Raw genomic sequence first — 21,215 nt, 5'->3', positions numbered from 1 at the left:
CCCCTGCTGCCACAGAGCTGCAATTTTGAAGGGCCCAGTAGATAAGGTTTATCTGAGAGGCCAACAGCTTTTCTATTTACTGAGAAAATTCCACAGATGCACTGAGCCCCATACAGAAAACATGTAACCAAAATATCAGTGAGACAGTCTGGGGTCACTTCATTCTTAAAGAAGATAAAGATGTACTCAAGTTTTATTTGTGGAAATTGTCTTTACCATGTCAAACCAAGCAAGGTCTTCCCCAGCTCAGATGTTCTCCCACTTCCAGAGGTGAAGAACACGATTATAAAAAGAGCAAGTGGCCAGAAGGTTGATGTTAAAGTCTGCTGCCTCCAGATCCTGGTCGCAGTCACAGATCTTGATCCCTGTAGTAGGCAGCCGGCCATCCTTCTTGTCCTCTGCAGATGGCTGCAGAGGAGCCTCTAGCTTGCTTCCATTCTGGGGTGTGGTGCCACCCACTCCATCACTGTCAGCTAAACACTCTGAAGAGGGTGCTGGTGACGGGTCTGCAACCTTCAGGGTAGGGTCCTGGTCTGCTGTTCTGGCTTCTGGGTCACTGCCAGGGAAGGACGGCTGGGTCTGTGGCAGACGGCAGAAGTAGAGCCAGGACCAGTCGATTCCATATACCAGCGAGTTGGGCAAGGGGCAGGACAGAGAGATGGCTTCCTGTTCTCCCTCTGGAGCGAGATGGGAGGACACAGGAAACTTAGCCAGAGTTAATCTCATCACCCACCCCCAAGAGACCCTGCTGCTGCTACTAAGTCACTTCAGTCGTGTCCGACTCTGTGCGACCCCATAGACGGCAGCCCACCAGGCCCCGCCATCCCTGGGATTCTCCAGGCAAGAACACTGGAGTGGGGTGCCATTTCCTTCTCCAATGCATGAAAGTGAAAGTGAAGTCGCTCAGTCGTGTCCGACTCTTAGCGACCCCATGGACTGCAGCCTACCAGGCTCCTCAGCCCATGGGATTTTCCAGGCAAGAGTACTGGAGTGGGGTGCCATTGCCTTCTCCGCAACAGACCCTGCCCACCCTCAAAGAGAAACTTCCAAGAGCAACCACCGTGTGTCACGCAGAGCACTGCTGAGACACAGACAGACAAGGAGAGAAGGGCAGGCCTTCATCCTGCAGTGAATGCGCTCTGTGTGCCTGAGAGAGGAGGCATCCTGCGCCACGGAGCTCCCATCCAGGGCGCCTGAGGACTCTGAGCCAGACAGAGGGAATGGGGTGTATCAGAAATGAAGGGAACAAGCACACGTGAAGCACACCACAAGGAAAGCTTGGTGTGTGTGAGAAACCACACAGGTGTGGATGTGGTGAGTTGTCATCTGGAACTGGCAACATGTCAGAAGTGTCCCGGCACACAGAGCTCCCTTAGAGAGTCTGGATTTGAACTGGGAAAGGAGTCATTCACTGCCTGAGCAGGTGTCCTTGTGGTGAGTTGCTATGGCAACTCTGAAGATGAAGGGCAAGACTGGAAAATGTTAGACCTCGTTCTGGACAGAACATTGCCGAGAAAGGATGAGAAGTGACACGTGACCAGGGAAGACATGATGAGGGCCCCCTGGTGGTCTGTGGTAAAGAACCTGCCTGCCAGTTCGGGGTAAACTGGTTCAGCCCCGGGTCTGGGGGACCCCAAGTGCCGTGGAGCAGCTAAGCCTGCACGTCGCAACCACTGAGCCCGCGTGCCCTAGAGCCGGTGCCCCGCAGAAAGAGAAGCCCCACAGTCAGAAGCGCCACACAGAGCTAGAGAGGGGCCCTGCTCTCTGCAACCAGAGAAAAGCCTGCACTGTAATGAAGACCTAGCCAAAAATAAACAAATAGAAATTTGAAAAATAAACATGATGCGGTGTCTCCAAACGTGAGCTGGTCAAGGGTCCAGGTCAAGGCTGAGGCTGGTAAAAGCAGCTGCAGAAAACTTGTGGCCAGTGAGCTGGGGATGTGAAAACTGGGGATGTGAAAATTGTCACCAGCCGCGTCCCCGGTGTAGGGATCAAGGCCACAACACTCAGAATTGTGGTCAGACTCTGAACCATGACCAGAGTGAGCAGTGAAGAGGAGAGGCCAAAGCTGGCATCAGGAAACAGACCAAGGATACAACCAACGCACCAGAGATCCTCCCCAAGCCAGGGCTTTGCCTGAGCAGAGGAGGCTCCAGAGAGAAGCCCGGTGCCGAGCTCTCCCGGAGAGCAGAGAGGCACCTGGCACCAGCACAGAAGGGAGCTCCAAGGAGACCGCCCTGCCCCTCGCTGTGAACATCTGGGGGCCTGGGAGGCAGGGTCGCTGGCACAGCCAAGGCCCGTGACACTTTCACGTCCCACAACCACAGGCAGCGCCCACTCGTGGTCCAGGCAGACACAGAACCCTCCTGCCGCAGGGCAGCACTGCACGGTAACGCGGCATGCCTGCTGCTCAGGGCCACCGCAGCAAGAGCTAAGCAAGCACGCTGCGCAGCAGGCGGTCAAAAGGCTCCATGAAGGAGAAGGAGTACAGGCAACACTGACCACAGCTCACGAAACAAAATCAATCGTGGTCAAAAGACAAAAACAGTGTTTCCACCTGGGAAGTTTAAAACCTTCTACTAAACCACACTTGGATAAAAGGGGAAACACAAACTTGAATCACAGAATTTCTTCATAAAAATGAAAGCAGAATCACCACATATCAGAACCTAAAACTGTGCTTAAATCAGAGAATAATTCAGACATAAAAACACTTAATACAAAGCAAAGTAACAAACATAAGTGAATCGTAGTCCCAACTCAAAAGAACTAAGGAGGCAGAAGGAGAGAAACGACAAAGGTAAAAGACGTCGATGAGGTGGAGAGGAGCAACAACGCGGTGATAACGAGAAGTCAAAGCCTCCTTAAAGTGTACACACTACTAACTGATTGAATTAAGGACAGAAACACGCATATTTGTGTATTTGTATAACTATACAAAGTAAAACATGATAAAGGGAGTAACTATTAGGAAATTTTGACCCAAGTAGAGACACAAAGCATAAACAAAGCAACTTTCACAGAAAAATATAAAGTTCACACAGAATCATCATTCAAAAATTAATCAGGCCCAGATAGGAGAATTTTCACTGCATCTTGAATATAAAGATAACTCAAATGACATATACATTATTCAAGACATGATAAAATGATAAAAATTTTTTCACATTTTTTGTTTTGATTTTCACATGAACGAAACATAATGCTGATAAATAGCATAAAAAAATTTCACGTCATCTTTGAACATTATTGAAAACCCCAAATAAAGTATGCACCAGGATGCAGCACTACACTGAAGAAGACAACCTGTCTTCCAAAGGAGACACACACGTGGTCAAAAGGCACCTGAAAATCATCAGAGAAATGCAGTAAAAATCACAATGAGATATAACTTGACACCTGTCAAAATGGCCATCATCCAAAAGACCACAAACACCACGTTAGGGGGACTGCGGAGGAGAGAGGACTCTCCCACACCGTCAGTGGAAACGTAACTGGCACAGACACTGAAGAATGGCATGGAGGTTCCTCAAGGAGCTGGGCACGGGCCTACCAACCACACGATCTAGCAATTCTGTTCCTACGTACATGTCCAAAGAAAGTGAAAAAATTCAAGGACAGGCACCCCAGTGTTCATATGTGCGTATGCCCGACTCTGAGGCCCTACGGACTGTAGCCCACCAGGCTGCTCTGTCCATAGAGTTTTCCAGGCAAGCATACTGGAGTGGGTGACCATTTCCTCCTCCACGGGATCTTCCCGAACCAGGTATGGAACCCACACCACTTGCGTCTCCTGCATTGGTGGGTAGATTCTTTACCACCGCACCACCTAGGAACCCCTCTAATGTTCATACAGACAGAAGGCAGAGATTCATTCAGTCGTGTCCAACTCTTTGCAACCCCACAAACTGTAGCCTGCCAGGCTCCTCTGTCCATAGAATTTTCCAGGCAAGAATACTGGAGTGGGTTGCCATTCCTTTCTTCAGGGGAATCTTCCTGACCCAGGGACTGAACCTGGATATCCCACATTCCAGGCAGATTCTTTACCATCTGGGCCACCAAGGAAGCCCTCTAATGTTCACAGCAGCATTATTCACAGTCACAAAGTCAGACATGACTAAGCCGCCAAGCACAGCACAGAGAGCTAGCGGTTACCAGTGAGGAGAGGGGAGGCAGGAGGGCAACATAGAGACAGGGGGTTGAAGATACAAACGATGTGTGTGTGCTCAGTCGCTCACTGTGTCCAACTTTCCGTGACCCCTGGACTGTAGCCCACCAGGCTCCTCTGTGCAGGGGAATTTTACAGGCAAGCATACCAGAGTGGGTTGCCATTTCCTGTTTCAGGGGATCTTCCCGACCCAGGGACTGAACCCACGTCTCTTTTGTCTTTTGCACTGGCAGGCAGGTTCTTTACCGCTATGAGATCTGGTAAGCCAAGTTACAAACTAAACTATCATATATAAAATAACTATGCTACAAGGATATATTGCACAGGGACTTCCCCGGTGGTCCAGTGGTTAGGATGCTGTGCTTCCGCTGCACGGCGCGCAGGTCCGATCCCCAGTAGGGGAACTGAGTTCCTGCATGACGTGCAACAAACCCACCCCAAAAAAGGATATATTCAAGATATATATATTTGAAATAGATATATTCAGTATATACATGTGAAATACTGGGCTGGATGAAGCACAAGCTGGAATCTAGATTGCCAAGAGACATATCAATAACCTCAGATATGCAGATGACACCACCCTTATGGCAGAGAGCAAAGAGGAACTAAAGAGCCTCTTGATGAAAGGGAAAGAGGAGAGTGAAAAAGCTGGCTTAAAACTCAACACTCAAAAAACTAAGATCATGGCATCTGGTCCCATCACTTCATGGCAAATAGATGGGGAAACAGTGGAAACAGTGACAGACTTTACTTTCTTGGGCTCCAAAATCACTGCAGTTGGCAAATGCAGCCATGAAATTACAAGATGCTTGCTCCTTGGAAGAAAAGTTATGACAGACCTAAACAGCATATTAAAAACCAGAGACATTATTTTGCTGACAAAAGTCCGTATAGTAAAAGCTATGGTTTTTCCAGTAGTCATGTATGGATGTGAGAGTTGGACCATAAAGAAAGCTAAGAGCCAAGAACTGATGCTTTTGAACTCTGGTGTTGGAGAAGACTCTTCAGAGTCCCTTGGACTGCAAGGAGATCCAACCAGTCCATCCTAAAAGCAATCAGTCCTGAATATTCATTGGAAGGACTGATGCTGAAGCTGAAATTCCAATATTTTGGCCACCTGATGCAAAGAACTGACTCACTGGAAAAGACCCTGATGCTGGGAAAGATTGAGGGCAGGAAAAGAGGAAGACAGAGGATGACATGGTTGGACAGCATCACCAACTCAATGGACATGAGTTTGAGCATGAGTTGGTGATGGACAGGGAGGCCTGGCGTGCTGCAGTCCATGGGGTCGCAGAGAGTCAGACACGACTGAGCGACTGAACTGAACTGTGCAGCACAGAGAGTACAGCCAAGATTTTATAGTAACTATAAACAGAGTATCACTCTTAAAAATTGTAAATCACTATATTATATATCTGAAACATAATATTGTAAGTTAACCATACCTCAATAAAAGAAAATTTTTTTAATTAAAAAAAAAACTACTTTGACAACTAAAACAAAACAAAACCATAACCAAGTGTGATTTATTCCAGGAATATATATTCCATATTAGAAAATCCATAAACAAAATTTACTATATAAATATATTCAAGGAGAAAAATAATACAGTTCAACAGATAGTATAAAAGCATTTGACAAAAAAAAAATCAACAATTCCTGATTTTAAAAATACTCAAGAAAACAGAAATTGATGAATACTAAGGACAGGCGGCTCAGACGTGAAGAGTCTGCATGCGATTAAGAGACCCAGGTCCGATCGCTGTGTTGGATAGATGCCCTGGGGATGGGAATGGCTCCCCACTCCAGTGCTCTTGCCTGGAGAACCCCATGGACAGAGGAGCCTGGCAGACTGCAGCCCAGGGGCTGCAAAGATTCAGACACGACTGAATGACTAACATTTTCACTTTTCTTTCAAGGACACACTTTGCTGCTGAGTCGCTTCAGTCGTGTCCGACTCTGTGCGACCCCATAGATGGCAGCCCACCAGGCTCCCTCGTCCCTGGGATTCTCCAGGCAAGAACACTGGAGTGGGTTGCCATTTCCTTCTCCAATGCAGGAAAGTGAAAAGTGAGAGTGAGGTCGCTCAGTCGTGTCCGACTCTTGGCGACCCCATGGAGTGCAGCCTCCCAGGCTCCTCCGTCCATGGGATTCTCCAGGCAAGAGTACTGGAGTGGGGTGCCATCATGGGAACTAGCAGGGCCCCTCTTCAAGGTCAGGAATAAGACAAGATGTCCTCCACTCTTTTTTAAAATTGTACTGGAGACACCAGTAAATGAAGTTAAATGAGAAAATAACTAAAGGCATTCAATTTGGAAAATAAAGAATAAAACTCTTACTTTTTGCAGATGACACAATATTTACTTGCAAAACCCAAGGAATCAATAGCAAAACTAACGGAAACACACGTTTATATTGGCAGAATATGAAACTACCAACAAAAAAACCAACAACGTTCAAATAGACAATAATTTAGTTAGAAGATACAATGAAAAGAATGCCCACCTACAAGAGCAACAAAAATGTTAGATCACTGAGAAATAGAGTTAACAAGAAATGTGCAATGAATGCACACAGAAGAAAAGTCAGTTCTTGTGGACTGGTTCAAAACTGGAAAAGGAATACAACAGGCTATATATTGTCACCCTGCTTATTTAACTTATATGCAGAGTACATCATGTGAAATGCTGGATTGCATGAATCACAAGCTGGAATCAAGACTGCCAGGAGAAATATCAACAACCCCAGGGATGCACATGACACCACCGTGAAGGCAGAAAGTGAAGAGAAACTCAAGAGCCTCTAGATGAAGGTGAAAGAGTTGAGTGAAAAAGCTGGCTTAAAACTCAACATTCGAAAAACTAACATCGTGACATCTGGTACCATCACTTCATGGCAAATAGATGGGGAAACAATGGAAACAGTGAGAGATTTTATTTTCTTGGACTCCAAAATCACTGCTGATGGTGACTGTAGCCATGAAATTAAAAGACACTTGCTCCTTGGAAGAAAAGCTATGACAAACCTAAACAGTGTATTAAAAGGACGAGACATCACTTTGCCAACAAAGGTCCATATAGTCAAAGCTATTGTTTTTCCAGTAGTCACACTGGATCATGAAGAAGGCTGAGCATCAAAAATTGATGCTTTTGAATTGTGGTGCTGGAAAAGACTCTTGAGAGTCCTTTGGACTGCAAGGAGATCAAACCAGTCAATCCTAAAGGAAATCAACCCTAAATGTTCATTGGAAGGACTGCTGCTGAAGCTGAAGCTCCCATACTTTGGCCACCTGATGCCAAGAGCTGACTCACTGGAAAAGACTCTGATGCTGGGAAAGATTGAGGGCAGGAGGGGAAGGGGATGACAGAGGATGAGATGGTTGGATGGCATCACCAACTCAATGAACCAGTTTGAGCAAACTCCGGGAGATAGTGAAGGACAGAGGAGCCTGGCGTGGTGCAGTCCATGGGATTACAGAGAATCAGACATGACTTAGCGAATGAACAACTACAAAAAGATACAAGAACAGATCTGAACAAATGGAAAGGTAGCCCTTTTCTTGAATAAGATCCTAGATGACAAATAAGTCAGTTGGGAAGTTAATTTGTATTTAACACAATCCCTATAAAAAAACCAATAAACATTTTTTTCTGGGACAAGCTAAGTTGATACTAAGTTCAAACGTAAGAATAGTCAGGAAGCCCTTGAGAAAGACCTAGAGGAGGCAGGCAGCCCACTCTAACAAATGCACTGAATGTTTCCATGGTTGAAGAGCAGGTGTGAACACACTGAGACGGCCGGGGGGCAGAAGAGAAGACAAGAAGTGCAGGGTCCATTCGGGAAGTGCCTGCACAGGAGAGCTGGTGTCTCGAGTCAGTGGGGGTAGGGGCGGGGGGAGGACGGGGTTCCGGCAACAGTGTCGGGACAGTCCCAAACACCAGACAGGAGGACTTGGATCAAAATCCTAATTGTAGAAAGATGACATCCGACATGTATGAGAAAACACTGATGAGTTCCTTTAGAACCTGGCTGTCTTTTTAACTAAGATTCAAAAATCTAGACTCAATGAAAAAACCTATAAATTTAATTACACTTAAAAAAAAACCCAACTTTTGTATGGGAGGAAAAACACTATACGCAAAATCAAGGTAAGAAACAGAAAAATTATTTCCAACGTAAACCAAAGACTAAGGGCTGATGCCACTAATAAGCGGGCTGATACACAGGAGCTCTTTAAACCAAGGGAGAAAAGACCAGAAGTCAGAGAGAAAGACAAGCAAAACACAATTAAGAAAAACAGGAATACAAAACCAGCCCTTCAGGCAAGCGAAAATATATTCAGTTTCACTCCTAATTAGGGACATGCAAATTTCAACTACTGCGCGATGTTATTTCACACCCGTCAGATGCAGAATTCCAACTGGCGACACATTCTGCTGGCAAGGCTGCGGGGAAGCAGGCTTCTCCTCCGCGGCTGGTGAGATGTGAAGTCAGGCAGACAGCAGTCTATGAACCCTGCAATCCCACATCTAGGCAGTAACCCTAAAGACACACCTCCAACAAGCAGAAACACATACGCAAAACAACATATTGAAGCATTCCTTGTAATTATAATATATTAGAAATAACCCAAATAATCATATAGAAAACTGGGAGAAAAAACTAGAGTATACCCACTAAATGGAGTGCTATATAACTGAAAAAAAACAAACAAACTCTGAGCCAATAAGGAGTGATTTCCAGGATGTGCTTTAAAAGTGAAGTAAACAAAACATGAATTTATACAGAATATCTTTTCCGTACCAAAGGAGAAGTATGGATATATAAACATACACACTAATTTTTGCAAAAAGACACAGATTTGTAACCCTAGGCTGACGGACAGGCTGCCTGCCAGAGGTGATGGCAGCTGTGTGAGAAGAGGTCTGGCCTGCGTGTAGCTGTTCAGCTGCTCAGTCGTGTCTGACTCTGACCCCACGGACTGCAGTGCCCCAGGCTTCACTGCCCTTCACTACCTCCCGGAATCTGAGCATGCCTTTTAACACATTTTTTTTTCTTTTTTTGGCTGCACCTTGGCACGCAGGATCTTTGCTTCCCAATCAGGGATTGAGCCTACGCCTCCTGCAGTGGGAGCGTGGGGTCTTCAGTGGCGGACCACCAGGGGAGTTCCTAGTGTAATTTCATTTCTAGAACACTGTTAATGTTCTTACACATTCAAAACCAAAATTAAATCAATGAGAATGAATAAAAACATTCTTTAAAAAAGAAACGAACCTAACTGTACTGCAAATATAACTGCCATACAGAAGGACAAAACAACTCTAATCCAAGTAAATTGTGAACACAGCACAGTGACTAAATCAAACTAATGGGACACACAGAATGGCAGGAGCGTCGGACCCACTGAATGTGCAGGTTTGCTTGAGGTGTGGCACCAACAGCGCTCCACAAGCTCGGGCACACGAGTCAAGACTTGCTGGGAGCCAGGGAGATGCAGAACAGGGCAGCAGAGAGAAAGCCGTGCTGCTGGAATGAGTTAGAGGTGTCAGCATGAACTCATGTTCTGACACACACGCGTGTACACACATAAATCCACACACACAGCTACAGAAGCATGAGCACAAGTGTATATACAAACGTGTACATGCACGTGTCTGTGCAGGCATGCAGACGCACATACACATATGTGTACACACACTCGCTATTAAGAGGATCCAGGACTTCCTGGAAAAGCAGCTTGTCCAGGGTGTGGAGAGGGACAGCCCAAAATGAGCCCAGAGTGACCAGCCCGGCGCCACTCAACCACATGCCCAAAAGAAACATCAGCAATAAAAGGACACAGTGGCATCTCGTGGCTGCTGACCCCTCACTCGGAGGGCAGAGCGCCTCTTCCGGGAGCCCCAACACCAGCGCATAACCCGCACTGCATACGCTGCGGACACACAGCCGTGGGCAGGCTGACAGCAAACGGCACCCCTGAGGAAGCGTGAGCACCTCTCCTAGGGTCAGACGACGGAGGCCTTAAAACAAATGTTATTAGAGATAAACAGGGACATCCTGTAATGAGAAGAGTCAACAAGTCAGGAAAACACACAAGCACGACCATACATATACACAGCTAACAAGCCCCCAAGTCTCTGAAACAAAAACTGACAGAAACGAGGGAGGAAACAGACTTAAATCAGCAACGACCGCTCAAGCAACTGTGGTCCAGTTACCAGAGGAGCAGGACTGCAGACACTGACTGCCCACTTTGAGAAATGAACGACCGGACACAGCAACAAGAGCAGACAGTGGGCCCTCCCCCGCCGGGACAGAGCACACGGCCCTCCCCGGACGGACCACAGACAGGCCACAGTGAGTCCCAGGGACCCTAAAACTCCAATCAGTGACAGAGATTCAGGATGCTCTCAAAAACGTGCAAATTTAACAGCACACTACAAGGTAACCATTGAGTCAAAGAAGAAATCGCAAAGTTGGAAAATACTTTTTGAGATGAACGAAAATAAAAATACAACATACCAAACTCATGGGACACAGTGAAAGCAGTGTTTAGAAGGCAATCTATCACTGTAACTCCTACACTGAGAGAAAGAGCGGGCAGAGAACTGCCACAGCATCCACAGGACAAAGGGCGGCAACACGCAGGAGCAGAGCCGAGGGCTCAGAAGAGAAAGCCTGGAGGCCACCGCCGGCGGACATGGTCGGGAACGTGCAGGGGCGCGGGCTCCTACGGAGGAGGGGACACGACCCCGGCGGGGATGCGGGGCAAGAGCGGGGTGGGGCTTCGAGAGAAGAAAACGTGAGGGACCCCTGGTGAGAGGAAGGCCAGTCCGCCTGCCGGTCGGGGCCCTGCTGGGTTCTGCCTGGAGCAGGAGAAGGAACCGGGCAGCAGCTGAAGCGGTCTGGAACGCAGGCCACTGAGCCCGAACTGTCAGCAGTGGTGACCACCCCGTAGGCCCCGCTGGGGCTGGGCGTCGCTGGGTGCAGAGGCACCCAGGTAACGGAGCCGGTCAGGCGAGGACCGCGGTTAGAGAGCAGTGGCCGAAGCTGAGGCTCTGGAGTCACCCTCATGGCAAGGCCGGGTAACTCGGGAACGTGTCAGGACAGAGGAGGAGCCTGGTGGGCAGGGGCATGGAACCGCTCACCTGCTGCCATCTGGTAGTTGATGATCGTAAAGCCGCTGTGCATGCAGGCCGCCAGGAGCAGGTCGCGCTGGAACGGGTGCCACTTGAGCCTCCACACCCCTCCCTGCACGGGCACATCCGCCAGTGGCTGCCGCAGGCTCCGCGTGTCCCAGAGGAGAACATGCTCGTCGTAGCTGAAACCCACAGATCTCAACCAGCGTGCGGCGAAGCGGGGCTCCGCGGGCAGGACACGCCTCGAAGGAGACCCGGCCCCACCCCTCCAGGACACAGTCCCTCCCTGAGCCCCCGATGCCCACACTCTGGTTCAAAGAGCGGGCTGGTCAGACATCACAGCAGCCACAGGGGGAATCGGTGCCACAGCCAGGACTCACCTTCCCGTGGCCAAGACGTTCTCACGGTGGGGGCTGCTCTGGATGCTGCACACGCCCATGGAGTGTCTGCAGGGGGTGGGGGGGTGGTGAGCAGGTGCCCTGCAGCTCCCCAACAGAAGCCCGGGGTGGGCGCGGCGGGGTAGGGGCTGAGCAAGTGCCCCGCAGCTCCCCAACAGAAGCCCGGGGTGGGGGTCTGAGCAGGCAGAAGCGGGGTGGGGCTGGGCGGGGCAGGGGGGGGGCTGGCCCCACGAGGACTTGCCTGCGGCTGCTGAAGGCAGCAGTGTCGGGCATCCTGGTGTCCCAGCCCTTCAGGAGGCCATCGTCCCCACCTGCAGGGAAATGGAAACCGCCCCCGCTGGCCAGGAGGCACGCTGAGGACGGGCACCGGCCGCTTCTCAGGGCGCAATCACGTCTGTGAGGGTGTTCCCACACAGGCACGCGAGCCCCAGAGGCAGCCAGCTGTGCCACCACCATGCCTTCACACGCTGTGGGGAAGAAGGGGTAGACGGGGGCCACACCCGCAGAAGGGCACACAAAGGCACGGGTGCAGAGCGACCAGCCACACGGACTCAACCCTTCCGGCTCCTGCCGCCTGGAGCCAGCGTGGCCACATCCGAGCGCTCGGAACAGACGTGTCTGCAGGAGGCTCCGCAGATGCCTGCAACTGGCGACACATCTCCGTGTGTTTTAAAGAGAAAGGTCCCTGGTAACCTCGCAGGAAAAGGGCTTCTTTTGAGGAAACTGAAGCGACAGAAACAAGAGGGGAGTCGGTGCCCTGACGCACAGCCAGTCTTTGAAGAAAAGCAACACCGAGAGAGAAGGGCACAGCGTCCTGAAGGAAGACGGGCAGAGAGGATGGAAAGGAGCAAACCAACCACATAGCCAACCGCGCTGAACGCAGCGCTCCTCCACCGTCTTCCACCCACCGCCCACCACCCGTCCACCAGCACTTCCTGGGCGCACCACAGACGGGGACGGCGGTGAACGTGACCTGTGTCCTTGGACCAGCAGAAGCCACCATCCCGGCACTGAGCTGTGGGTGAGCCTCAAATACAAGCTGCCATTCCATGGCAGATCCGTAAAGAGAACTGGCTCTGGTTTCTTTACACTCTGGGCTCCCTTCTCTCACACTCCACGTGCTCCACCAGGAGCTCCTACTGATCGACCTTCACGCAGCAGTTTCCCACCCTTCCTCCTCTCCACTGCCCCCACCTCATCCCTCCCCTGCATACAGTAGGTCTCTAACCCACACCCTCACCCCCCTGCAGTCTACACTCAACACAGTAGCTAAGGCTGTTGTCCAATCACTAAGTCGTGTCCGACTCTCTGTGACCCCATGGACTGCAGCATGCCAGGCTCCTCTGTCCTCCACTATCCCCTGGAGTTTGCTCAGATTTATGCCCAGAGTCAGTGATGCTGTGCAACCATCTCATCCTCTGCCGCCTCCTCCTCCTTCTGCCTTCAGTCTTTCCCAGCATCAAGGTCTTTTCCAGTGAGTCAGCTCTTCGCATCAGGTGGCCAAAGTATTGGAGTTTCAACTTCAACATCAGTCCTTCCAATGAATATTCAGGACTGATTTCCTTTAGGATGGACTGGTTGGATTTCCTTGCAGTCCAAGGGACTCTCAAGAGTCTTCTCCAGCACCACAGTTCAAAAGCACCAGATTGTTGGTGCTCAGCCTTCATGGTCCGACTTTCACGTCCACATGCACACTTGACCACTGGAAAAACCACAGCTTCGACTATACGACCTCCGCTGGCAAAGTGACACCCCTGCTTTTCAGTACGCTGTCCTTCCAAGGAGCAGGTGTCTTAGTTCCGTGGCCGCAGCCACTGTCTGCAACAATTCTGAAGCCCAAGAAAATAAAGTCTGTCACTGCTTCCCCTTTTGTCCCCCATCTATTTGCCAGGAAGTGATGGGCCCAGAGGCCATGATCTTTGCTTTTTGAACGCTGAGTTTTATGCCAGCTTTTTTACTCTTCTCTTTCACCTTCATCAACAGCCTCTTTAGTTCCTCTTCATTTTCCTTCATTAGAATGATAAGGATCCTCTTAAATTTTAAAATGTTATGTCAGGAAACATTCCTCTGTCCAACACCCCACAATGGCTCCCTTCCACTCTGAGCAAATGCCGGCGTGCTCCCGGGGCCTCAGCCAGCGCCCTGTCTCCGTGACCCCTTGCCTCCTGTTCCATACTAACTACGTGAGACACACAGGCTCCACAGCAGGACAGTCTGTGCCACCCGCGGCACCCGATACCCGTGCCTGTCCCACCTTCCTCCTTCCAAAGTGTATTCACCACCAAGCACGTTACACTCAGCATTCCCTGTCTGTCTCCATCAAGCACTGGAAGCTCAGTGAAAGCAGGGACTTGGTTTTCCTCACAGAAATCACAGTCCCAAGCCCCTGGGACAGTGCTCGGCATGTGGCAGGTGCTCAACAGACACTTGTTGGATGAATGAATTGATCCCGAATTGTTAAAACATTGTCTCACTCCACTGTGGCTTGAATTAACTAAGCCTCAAGGCAGAAGAATTAATCCATGAACAAGAGCTCAAAAAATAAGTCTTTACTGTTCTCCCTGAGTCTGTTCAAGGGTGCAACAGCAAAAACTCCAGAAAAGATCTCCTTTCAGGGGAAAATAAGCATTAAACACAAAATCATAAGTGGTCTGAGGACATCCCTGACTGTCCAGTGGTTAAGAATCTGCCTTGCAATGCAGGGGATGCAGGTTCGATCACTGTCAGGGAATTAAGATCCCATGTGCCTTGTGATGTGACAAAAAATTAATAAATAGGATGAGGACAGGGTGCCATGAGACCAATGGTGAGGGACTGAACATACAGTGTTTCTAAAGACAAGATTTTAAGCTGGGCCCTGCCAGAAAAGTAGAATTAACCTGTGAAAAATTAAACTAAGATTAGAGAAAACATAGAAGAGTTGAGGAAAAGAAAACTAAGAGCAAGGAAGAATCACTCAAAACAGGGCCAGCCAGGTAGGCAGAAACCCAGTCACATAAGACCCGGGGCCCTGCTGGGTACCCTGGGTGGGAGCTGCAGAAGGCTCAGGACCGCGCGAGCAAGAAACTAATGTGTTCAACCACCTGCTCTATCCTTGAATGGGAGGCTGGGCAGGAGAGGTTGAGCATGAACACAGGCCACTGCTCGGTGCTCTGCCGTGACCACAGCATGGGACCGTAGTCCTGACAAGCAGAAAGAGAGTAGGAGAGATACAGAAAATTCTGAGAAATGCTCAGAAGACAAAACCAAGACACAGACTCTCAGAAAGGGTGAGTGGACAGAGACATCTGATTTGGGTGCCCAGACCCTGTCCCGGGGCGCAGGGCGTGGCAGGGCCACACGGGAGCACAGGCATGGCCAGAGCCCGCGGAGGGAAGCGCTGGCGAGCACCCCAGCATGAGCGCGGGGAGCTGGCAAGACAACGCAGACAGAGCTCAGAAGAAAGGTCTGCTCCCAGCGCAGTGTCTGTGGAGACACGGTAACGGAGTCAGGAGAGCGACAACGCAGAGCGAGAAGAGGACGCAGGCGGGACCACGAGCGCGCTGGCGCGGGACGAGCCCGCGGAGCAGAGGGCAGGCTGGCGCGGGACAAGCACGGAGCCAAGGCGGGGCTGGCGCAGGATGAGCCCGCAGGGCGGAGGGCGTGCTGGCGCGGGCCGAGCCCACGGGGCGGAGGGTGCGTGGCTGCAGGGAGAAGCGGCGCCTGGACTGCGCAGCCTTGACGCCCGGGAGGGATGCGGGGTACGACCAGGCAGGCCCGTGGACCTGCTCCCTGGGCTGGGCAGCGCGCTGTTCCTCCACACGAGGCTCCGGGGCCGCACCGCTCGTGGTGAGTGTGGCATGCCACCGGCACCCAGACAGGAGACAAGGCCTCGGCTGCTCTCCGGCCTCTGCGGGTTCCGCAGCCCTCAGCTGTCTTCCCTCAGAGCCCTGTGCCCTCCGAGGTCATCAGGGTGGAAGGGGCTCCCGGTGCCCACGTCACCACCCTGTCCACACGCGCCACGCACAGCACCAGGAAGCCCGTCTTCCCTGCCGCCGGCCTGACCTGGGAAGGAAGCCGTTCCAAAAGGGCACAGGCAAGCCTAAGACCCAACATGACAGCTCAGCACTGACCCAGACGACCGGGCAGCAAGCAAGGGTCTCCAACAGGACTTCTGAAGGAGAGCGAGGACCCCTCCCAGGGAATGAGTGTCGGGGGAGCTTCCACAGGGGAGCAGCGCAACCCGAGAGCCCGCGGACCTGGGCAAACTCCGCTTCGCTCTCCAAGGACAGCTCCGTGAGCACCAGCTCAGCCTCTGCCGCGTGACCTGCATCGCCTCTGCTCCCTCCCGTCCCTCACCCTCAGCAAGTCTTCAGGGGGGCGCTCAGCGGAGGATACCTGAGTACACGACTTCCGTCTGCCAGTAATTGAAAGCAGCAACCCAGGCCTCGAACTGATGGGCCCGCCAGGTGACCACGGCCTGCAATCCGGGCCCCGCCTCGCGGATCTTCAGGAGGTGGAGCTGCCCTTTGGAGTCGCTGCTAATGATTTTCAAGGGCTGGTCACTGGCCCTGGACACAGGGAACCAATGGAGAATCTGGCTGAAATCGATTCACTGCCCTAAACTCCTCACCTCTTGTGGTTCCCAAGCAGGGACACTTTATGCCTCCAAGACACAGCAGAGAGAGGCTCTCCAGGCCCTGGTATGTGAACAAGCTTCCTAAGAGGCTTGCCTGGGCAGAAACCGAAGCTGCCATGAGCTTGTCAAAATAAACTAGGGTCAGCTTCCCCTGGTGAAAACATGCTCCCTTTTTCTTTCAAGATAAGGACTGGCAGTGACACTCCCAGGCGTGAGAGCCACAGTCACAGCCAGCAAGGTGGCTTTCCTTCTGTCTCTCACACGAAATAGCCAAGACTCTGGCCCACCACCACTGGCCCTCACCTTCCAGCTTTCCCAGTGGACCAGTCCAAGGACAAGGCCAGACACTGCTTTTCCAGGGCCAAGCGGGAGCAGGGCTGTAGTGTCCAAGTGTCCTGCTAGAGAGAAGGAAGCCATCACAGGGGAACGAGCGGCCCCGGCACACAGAGGAGACCACTGTCTACTCCAGGGGACATGTGTCTTCAGGCACCCTGCGGAGCAGAGCCTGAGAACACTGCCCAACCAGCTCCAGGAGTCCTCATCGCTGAAGGAGGGCCTGCCCACACACAAGACCTCAGGGGAAGCGGGTCTTTCTGCTGCCCAAGCCCTCCTGGAGACTAGCTGCAAGCCCTCCTGGAGACTAGCGCAGCACCCACGCAGCCTCTTGGAAGCACTGCTGCTGTGGGTTCCCATCGCCCAGGGCCTCCAGGGACAAGACAAAGGGAACTTTCCCCGGACTCGCTTCGCCCGGACACAGCCAGCCATGGAAATGCCATTTCCCTGGGCTTGACTCTATCTGCAGGGTCCCAGAAGCTGTGCTGTCTCCTGGGTTTTCCTATTCTTGCCTCCAGCTCTGGTTCTGAGCCCAGTCCTCCTCAGGCATTCCTGCCATCTTTCCTGAGACAGGGCCACTGCTCTCAGCAGGTCTGAAGCAAGGCCGCCCTCACCAGCGCTCAGCACCGTACAGCTGGACCTGCTCCAAGGCCCACTCGCAGCACCTGCATCAGCGCCTCCCCCTCCACTCCCCTCGCCCACTGAGTCAAGACATGGTCAGGGGTCTTTCTTTCACCTGTTCCCGTCCCCCAACATGTGGGCATTTTACAAATGTGTGATGTGGGATTGCTGTCAGATGCCTGGGGGACAACACATCACTAAGTTGCTCAGCCGTGTCCGCCTCTTTGTGACTCCATGGAGTAGTCTGCCAGGGTCCTGTCCATGGGCTCGTCCAGGCAAGAAAATTGAAGTGGGTTGCCATGCCCTCCTCCAGGGGATCTTCCTGACCCAGGGATCAAACCCACGTCTCCTGAACTGCAGGCGGATTCCTTACCCACTGAGCCGTGTTTGGGGAAGCCCAGAGAAATCCTATGCTCTCTTAATTACAGATGATAAACACCACTTCGACCCAGGAAACACTGCTCTTCCTGCCCCAGCACCGTCAGCCCAAGAATGCTGGCCCAGGCTTTCCTAACAGGGTGTTCACGTCCCTTGTCAGGTTAAAGGACCTGCCTGTTGCTTCAGCTTCTCTGCTGGTGACACACAAAGTGTCTTCCTCCTGGAGTTAGATGTAGAACCCATGAACTTAAGAGACTGTGTGCTACCTTAGAACATTTCACGATAAAGGTCACCACTGAACAGATCGTCTCAGCACAGCCTCCCTCCATGTTCCTTGCACCCGTCATGAAGCCTGGCCCAGTCACTGACCTCAGATGGCAACAAGCGGAGGAGCTCTATGGACCCAGAAGCATCTGCCACACCCAAGAGGGGATGGCCAGCCACTGGAACGTGACACCTAGGAGAGAATGCACGTGCCGCTCAGAACACAGGATGTGCCTGGGGTACAGAACGACAGGCACCCCCGTGACTCACTGCTATAGATTTCAGCTCCAAAGCCAGTTTGGAGCCTACAGTTCTGTTCCTACAAGATCCTCCAGTTTATGAAGCAGAAAATCAGCACTGCTTCCCAGACAGACCAACAGTACCTGTACAGCTTGGAAACTGAAAGAGGAAATGAGCCCCAAGTTACAGCAGCCTCCACAGGCAGGAAAGACAGGACAGGAGAGAAATGAACCCCAACTTAATGCAGATGCCTCCCTGTCTTGTTGAAGGCCGCCAGGCATCAGGCTCCTCTGACTAAACAATCAGGTTTTCATGACAAATTCCAACCAAGGGGAACTGTTACCAAACGTGTACCATTTCATGTCCAGGATCGCAGAAGTATCTTTTCTTTGGACCTCAACCAGGGGGCAAGGAGACCTGTCCTCATTCCAACTATACAGGTAGAGACGACCCAAACGAATTGGAGGCTCGTCAACATCCAGTTCACTCTACAAAAAAATGCAGATACGTTCTCTGAATACCTTAACACACACTGAGGAACCCAAAGGATGGGAAAAGGGACAGAGAAAGAACAGGTTTGCCAAGACCCGGGAACTCTGATTTTCTGAGCTGGAGTCTTTTCTCTTGTAAGTGATTAACGAGTAGTTGGATTAGGATACAATGTGTCTTCTAAAGGGGCCAACAGAAAGGAGCTGTGGTTCGGATTCCCATGGGACACAGTTTGCCTGCCTAGGACGGTCCCAGTGCCAGCTTTCACTCTTAAAAATGTTTAGGTTTGGATCCGCATAAGTGGATGCCTTCAAGGCTTTAGGTAGAGCTCCTTCAAGGCTTTAGGTAGAGCTCCTATGACATCCCCGTTTCTCTTTGCTCTAGACTTCACCCATAACCTGGCCAGCCTCACCGCTGCAGACCAGAGGGGTCTCGATGCTTGCGGTCGGTTCTGCCTCTCACTCGCCCTTCTCCAGAGGAGGTCGTGTCGGGGACTCTAGCCGCTTGGGAACGGCCACCTGGGGCCGCAGACCGCCCGAGGCCCGAGGCCAGGAGGCCCGCGCACCTGGCACTCCCCGTCGGCGGGCCGGTCCTCCGGCTTCCACAGCTGGTAGGTGCCGCACGCCAGCAAGTGCCTGCAGCCGGCCAGCGGGCACCACTCTACCGAGTCCACGGTGTGCTCCGTGTCCACAGCCTGCAACAGCTGGACTCGGCCGTCGGCCCCCGCACACCCGGAGGACGCGGCGGTGGCCGTGGTGGCGGGTAGCGCGCGGCAGAGGCGGAGTAAGGTACCCACGTTGACAGCGCGGAGCGCGGGCGCTTTGCGACAGGAGCCGCCCAGCCGGGTGGACGGCACTGCTTCCACTTCCGCCGTCTACGCCAGGCCTCTTCCGGGGAGGGACTTCCTGCCCCACTGACATCCCCGCGAGGCCGCGACCCCTGCTGGCCGGCAGATCTCAACCCGCCCCACGTTCCCCGTGCGGCGGCGAGGCCGGCCTGGGACTGGGCACCTGAGCGTCCGGCACGGAGTCACCTGAGGGCTGGACTCTGAAAGGGGAGCAGAGTCCAGGGTCTGACCCAAAGAGCCTGGGCACAGGCTCCCCTCCCTCTCCCTGGTCACGTCCACCGCAGGGAGCTAGCTGCCTGTGCGCAGTAAGTGCAGCGCATCTGTGGACGCAGAATCCTGCCAGGACAGCAGAGAATGGAGACAGGGTGGGCCCCAGGGCCCAACGATGAGCAGGAAGGTGAACAGAGGACATGGAGAAAAGACAGTGTCTGAGCTCCAGGGGCAGGTGGGGTCTGTGCCCATTAGATATAGGATATAGGAGAAGGGACCCACCACACTCTCTCTGACTTGGAAAACTGAGTTATGTGCTGGCACCATTCAACAAAGCCAGTGAACTCTACAGAACAAGTTTGGGGAAGCCAAGTGTTAGATATTGTTATGAACTGCTGTTATTATTGCTCAGTGGCAAAATTGTGTCTCTGCGACCCCACAGACTGCAGCCCGCCAGGCTTCCCTGTCCCTCACTATCTCCCAGACAGAATTGTGTCCTCCCCCAAAGATATGCTGAAGTCTTATCTGCAACATGATAGAATGTGACCTTCAGAAACAGGGTCTTCACAGACGCCATCCAGTTAAGGTCATTAGTGTACCCCTAATCCAGGATCACTGGCATCCTTAAGAGGAGATGTGGTCTATTACAGACACCCACAGAAGCCTGGGAGGTATGAAGCCTCTACAAGGCAAGGACTGCCTGAAGCCACTGGAAGAGCCTGGAGCCTTCAGAGGGAGCACAGCCCTGCCCATACCTTGACCTGAGAGACTGGTGTGCAGGACCCAGACCCTACGTTTTAAGCCACCCAGCTTGTGTTCCTTTGTTACAGCAGCTGCAGGAAATGGGACAAGACCAAAATCCACATGGAGACCTGGGTGGTTAGCCTGTGGTTTCTGAGGTGGTTTCTATGGCTAGAAAAAGTCAGCTGTTCAGATGGCAGCTGAAGCAGAGTAGAAAGGTTGGTCAGGAAACTGGAGGGTACCCTGAAGTGGCTGAGCCACACACCTTGATCTAGTCTGGTGCAAAAGGCACTCAGGCCAAGCAGCCCCCTGCCTCACTCCTAACAGGTAACAGCCATGAATGTTGAACTTTCAGTCGCTCTCGGATGTGTGGCTACAGAAGTCAAGAGGTCGGAAGAGCAGAGCCAGCGGCCAGATATCCAATAAAAGACAGGGGAAGCAAGGGGATACAGCCAGGCTGTGGGCCCTTGGGTGGCCACTCCAGGGGCCTTGGCAGTGAGAGCAAGCCCTCAGCCACCCTTTCAGCTCCACCCAGGGCCCTGCACCAGCCCAGACTCAGAGTCTGACAAGCAGCACCACCAGGAGGCCACAGCCACTAGCTATGCCCACCCAACCCCCCTCCCCCGCAGCCACAGTTGACAGTGAGTCCCAGGGCACGGCTGTTCCAGGTGAGCCAGGAGTCACAGCAAGGAGCACCCAAGGTCAGCACCCAGCGTGACGTCCTCCAGGTCAGTGGAGACTCTGGCACTTCCATTCCAATGGA

At 52.2% G+C, this 21,215-nt stretch overlaps 1 protein-coding gene across 5 annotated transcripts; it reads right to left on the bottom strand.

Annotated features, from left to right (window-relative positions):
• Positions 1 to 154: 154 nt before the first annotated feature.
• DPH7 (diphthamide biosynthesis 7) lies at positions 155 to 19,589 on the bottom strand. 5 transcript variants are annotated; one of them, XM_070378588.1, is made up of 9 exons: positions 19,220 to 19,228; positions 18,520 to 18,653; positions 18,031 to 18,118; positions 16,633 to 16,727; positions 16,089 to 16,261; positions 11,953 to 12,022; positions 11,694 to 11,759; positions 11,323 to 11,495; positions 155 to 677 (listed from the first exon to the last, which is right to left on the bottom strand). In XM_070378588.1, exons 2-9 carry the CDS (start codon positions 18,525 to 18,527, stop codon positions 247 to 249), a joined length of 1,104 nt encoding a protein of 367 aa, XP_070234689.1. In that variant the 5' UTR covers positions 18,528 to 18,653; positions 19,220 to 19,228; the 3' UTR covers positions 155 to 246. The 5 variants fall into 5 exon arrangements, with proteins under 5 accessions (XP_070234689.1, XP_070234691.1, XP_070234690.1 ...); XM_070378590.1 differs by having other exon boundaries at positions 16,633 to 16,724; XM_070378589.1 differs by lacking the exon at positions 19,220 to 19,228 and adding an exon at positions 19,067 to 19,209.
• Positions 19,590 to 21,215: the final 1,626 nt, after the last annotated feature.

This window comes from Bos mutus, chromosome 11 (assembly GCF_027580195.1).
Source record: "Bos mutus isolate GX-2022 chromosome 11, NWIPB_WYAK_1.1, whole genome shotgun sequence".
Taxonomy (NCBI): Eukaryota; Metazoa; Chordata; class Mammalia; order Artiodactyla; family Bovidae; genus Bos; species Bos mutus.
The sequence above is the reverse complement of the archived record's forward strand: the minus strand, read 5'-3'. Positions and strand labels throughout refer to the sequence as shown.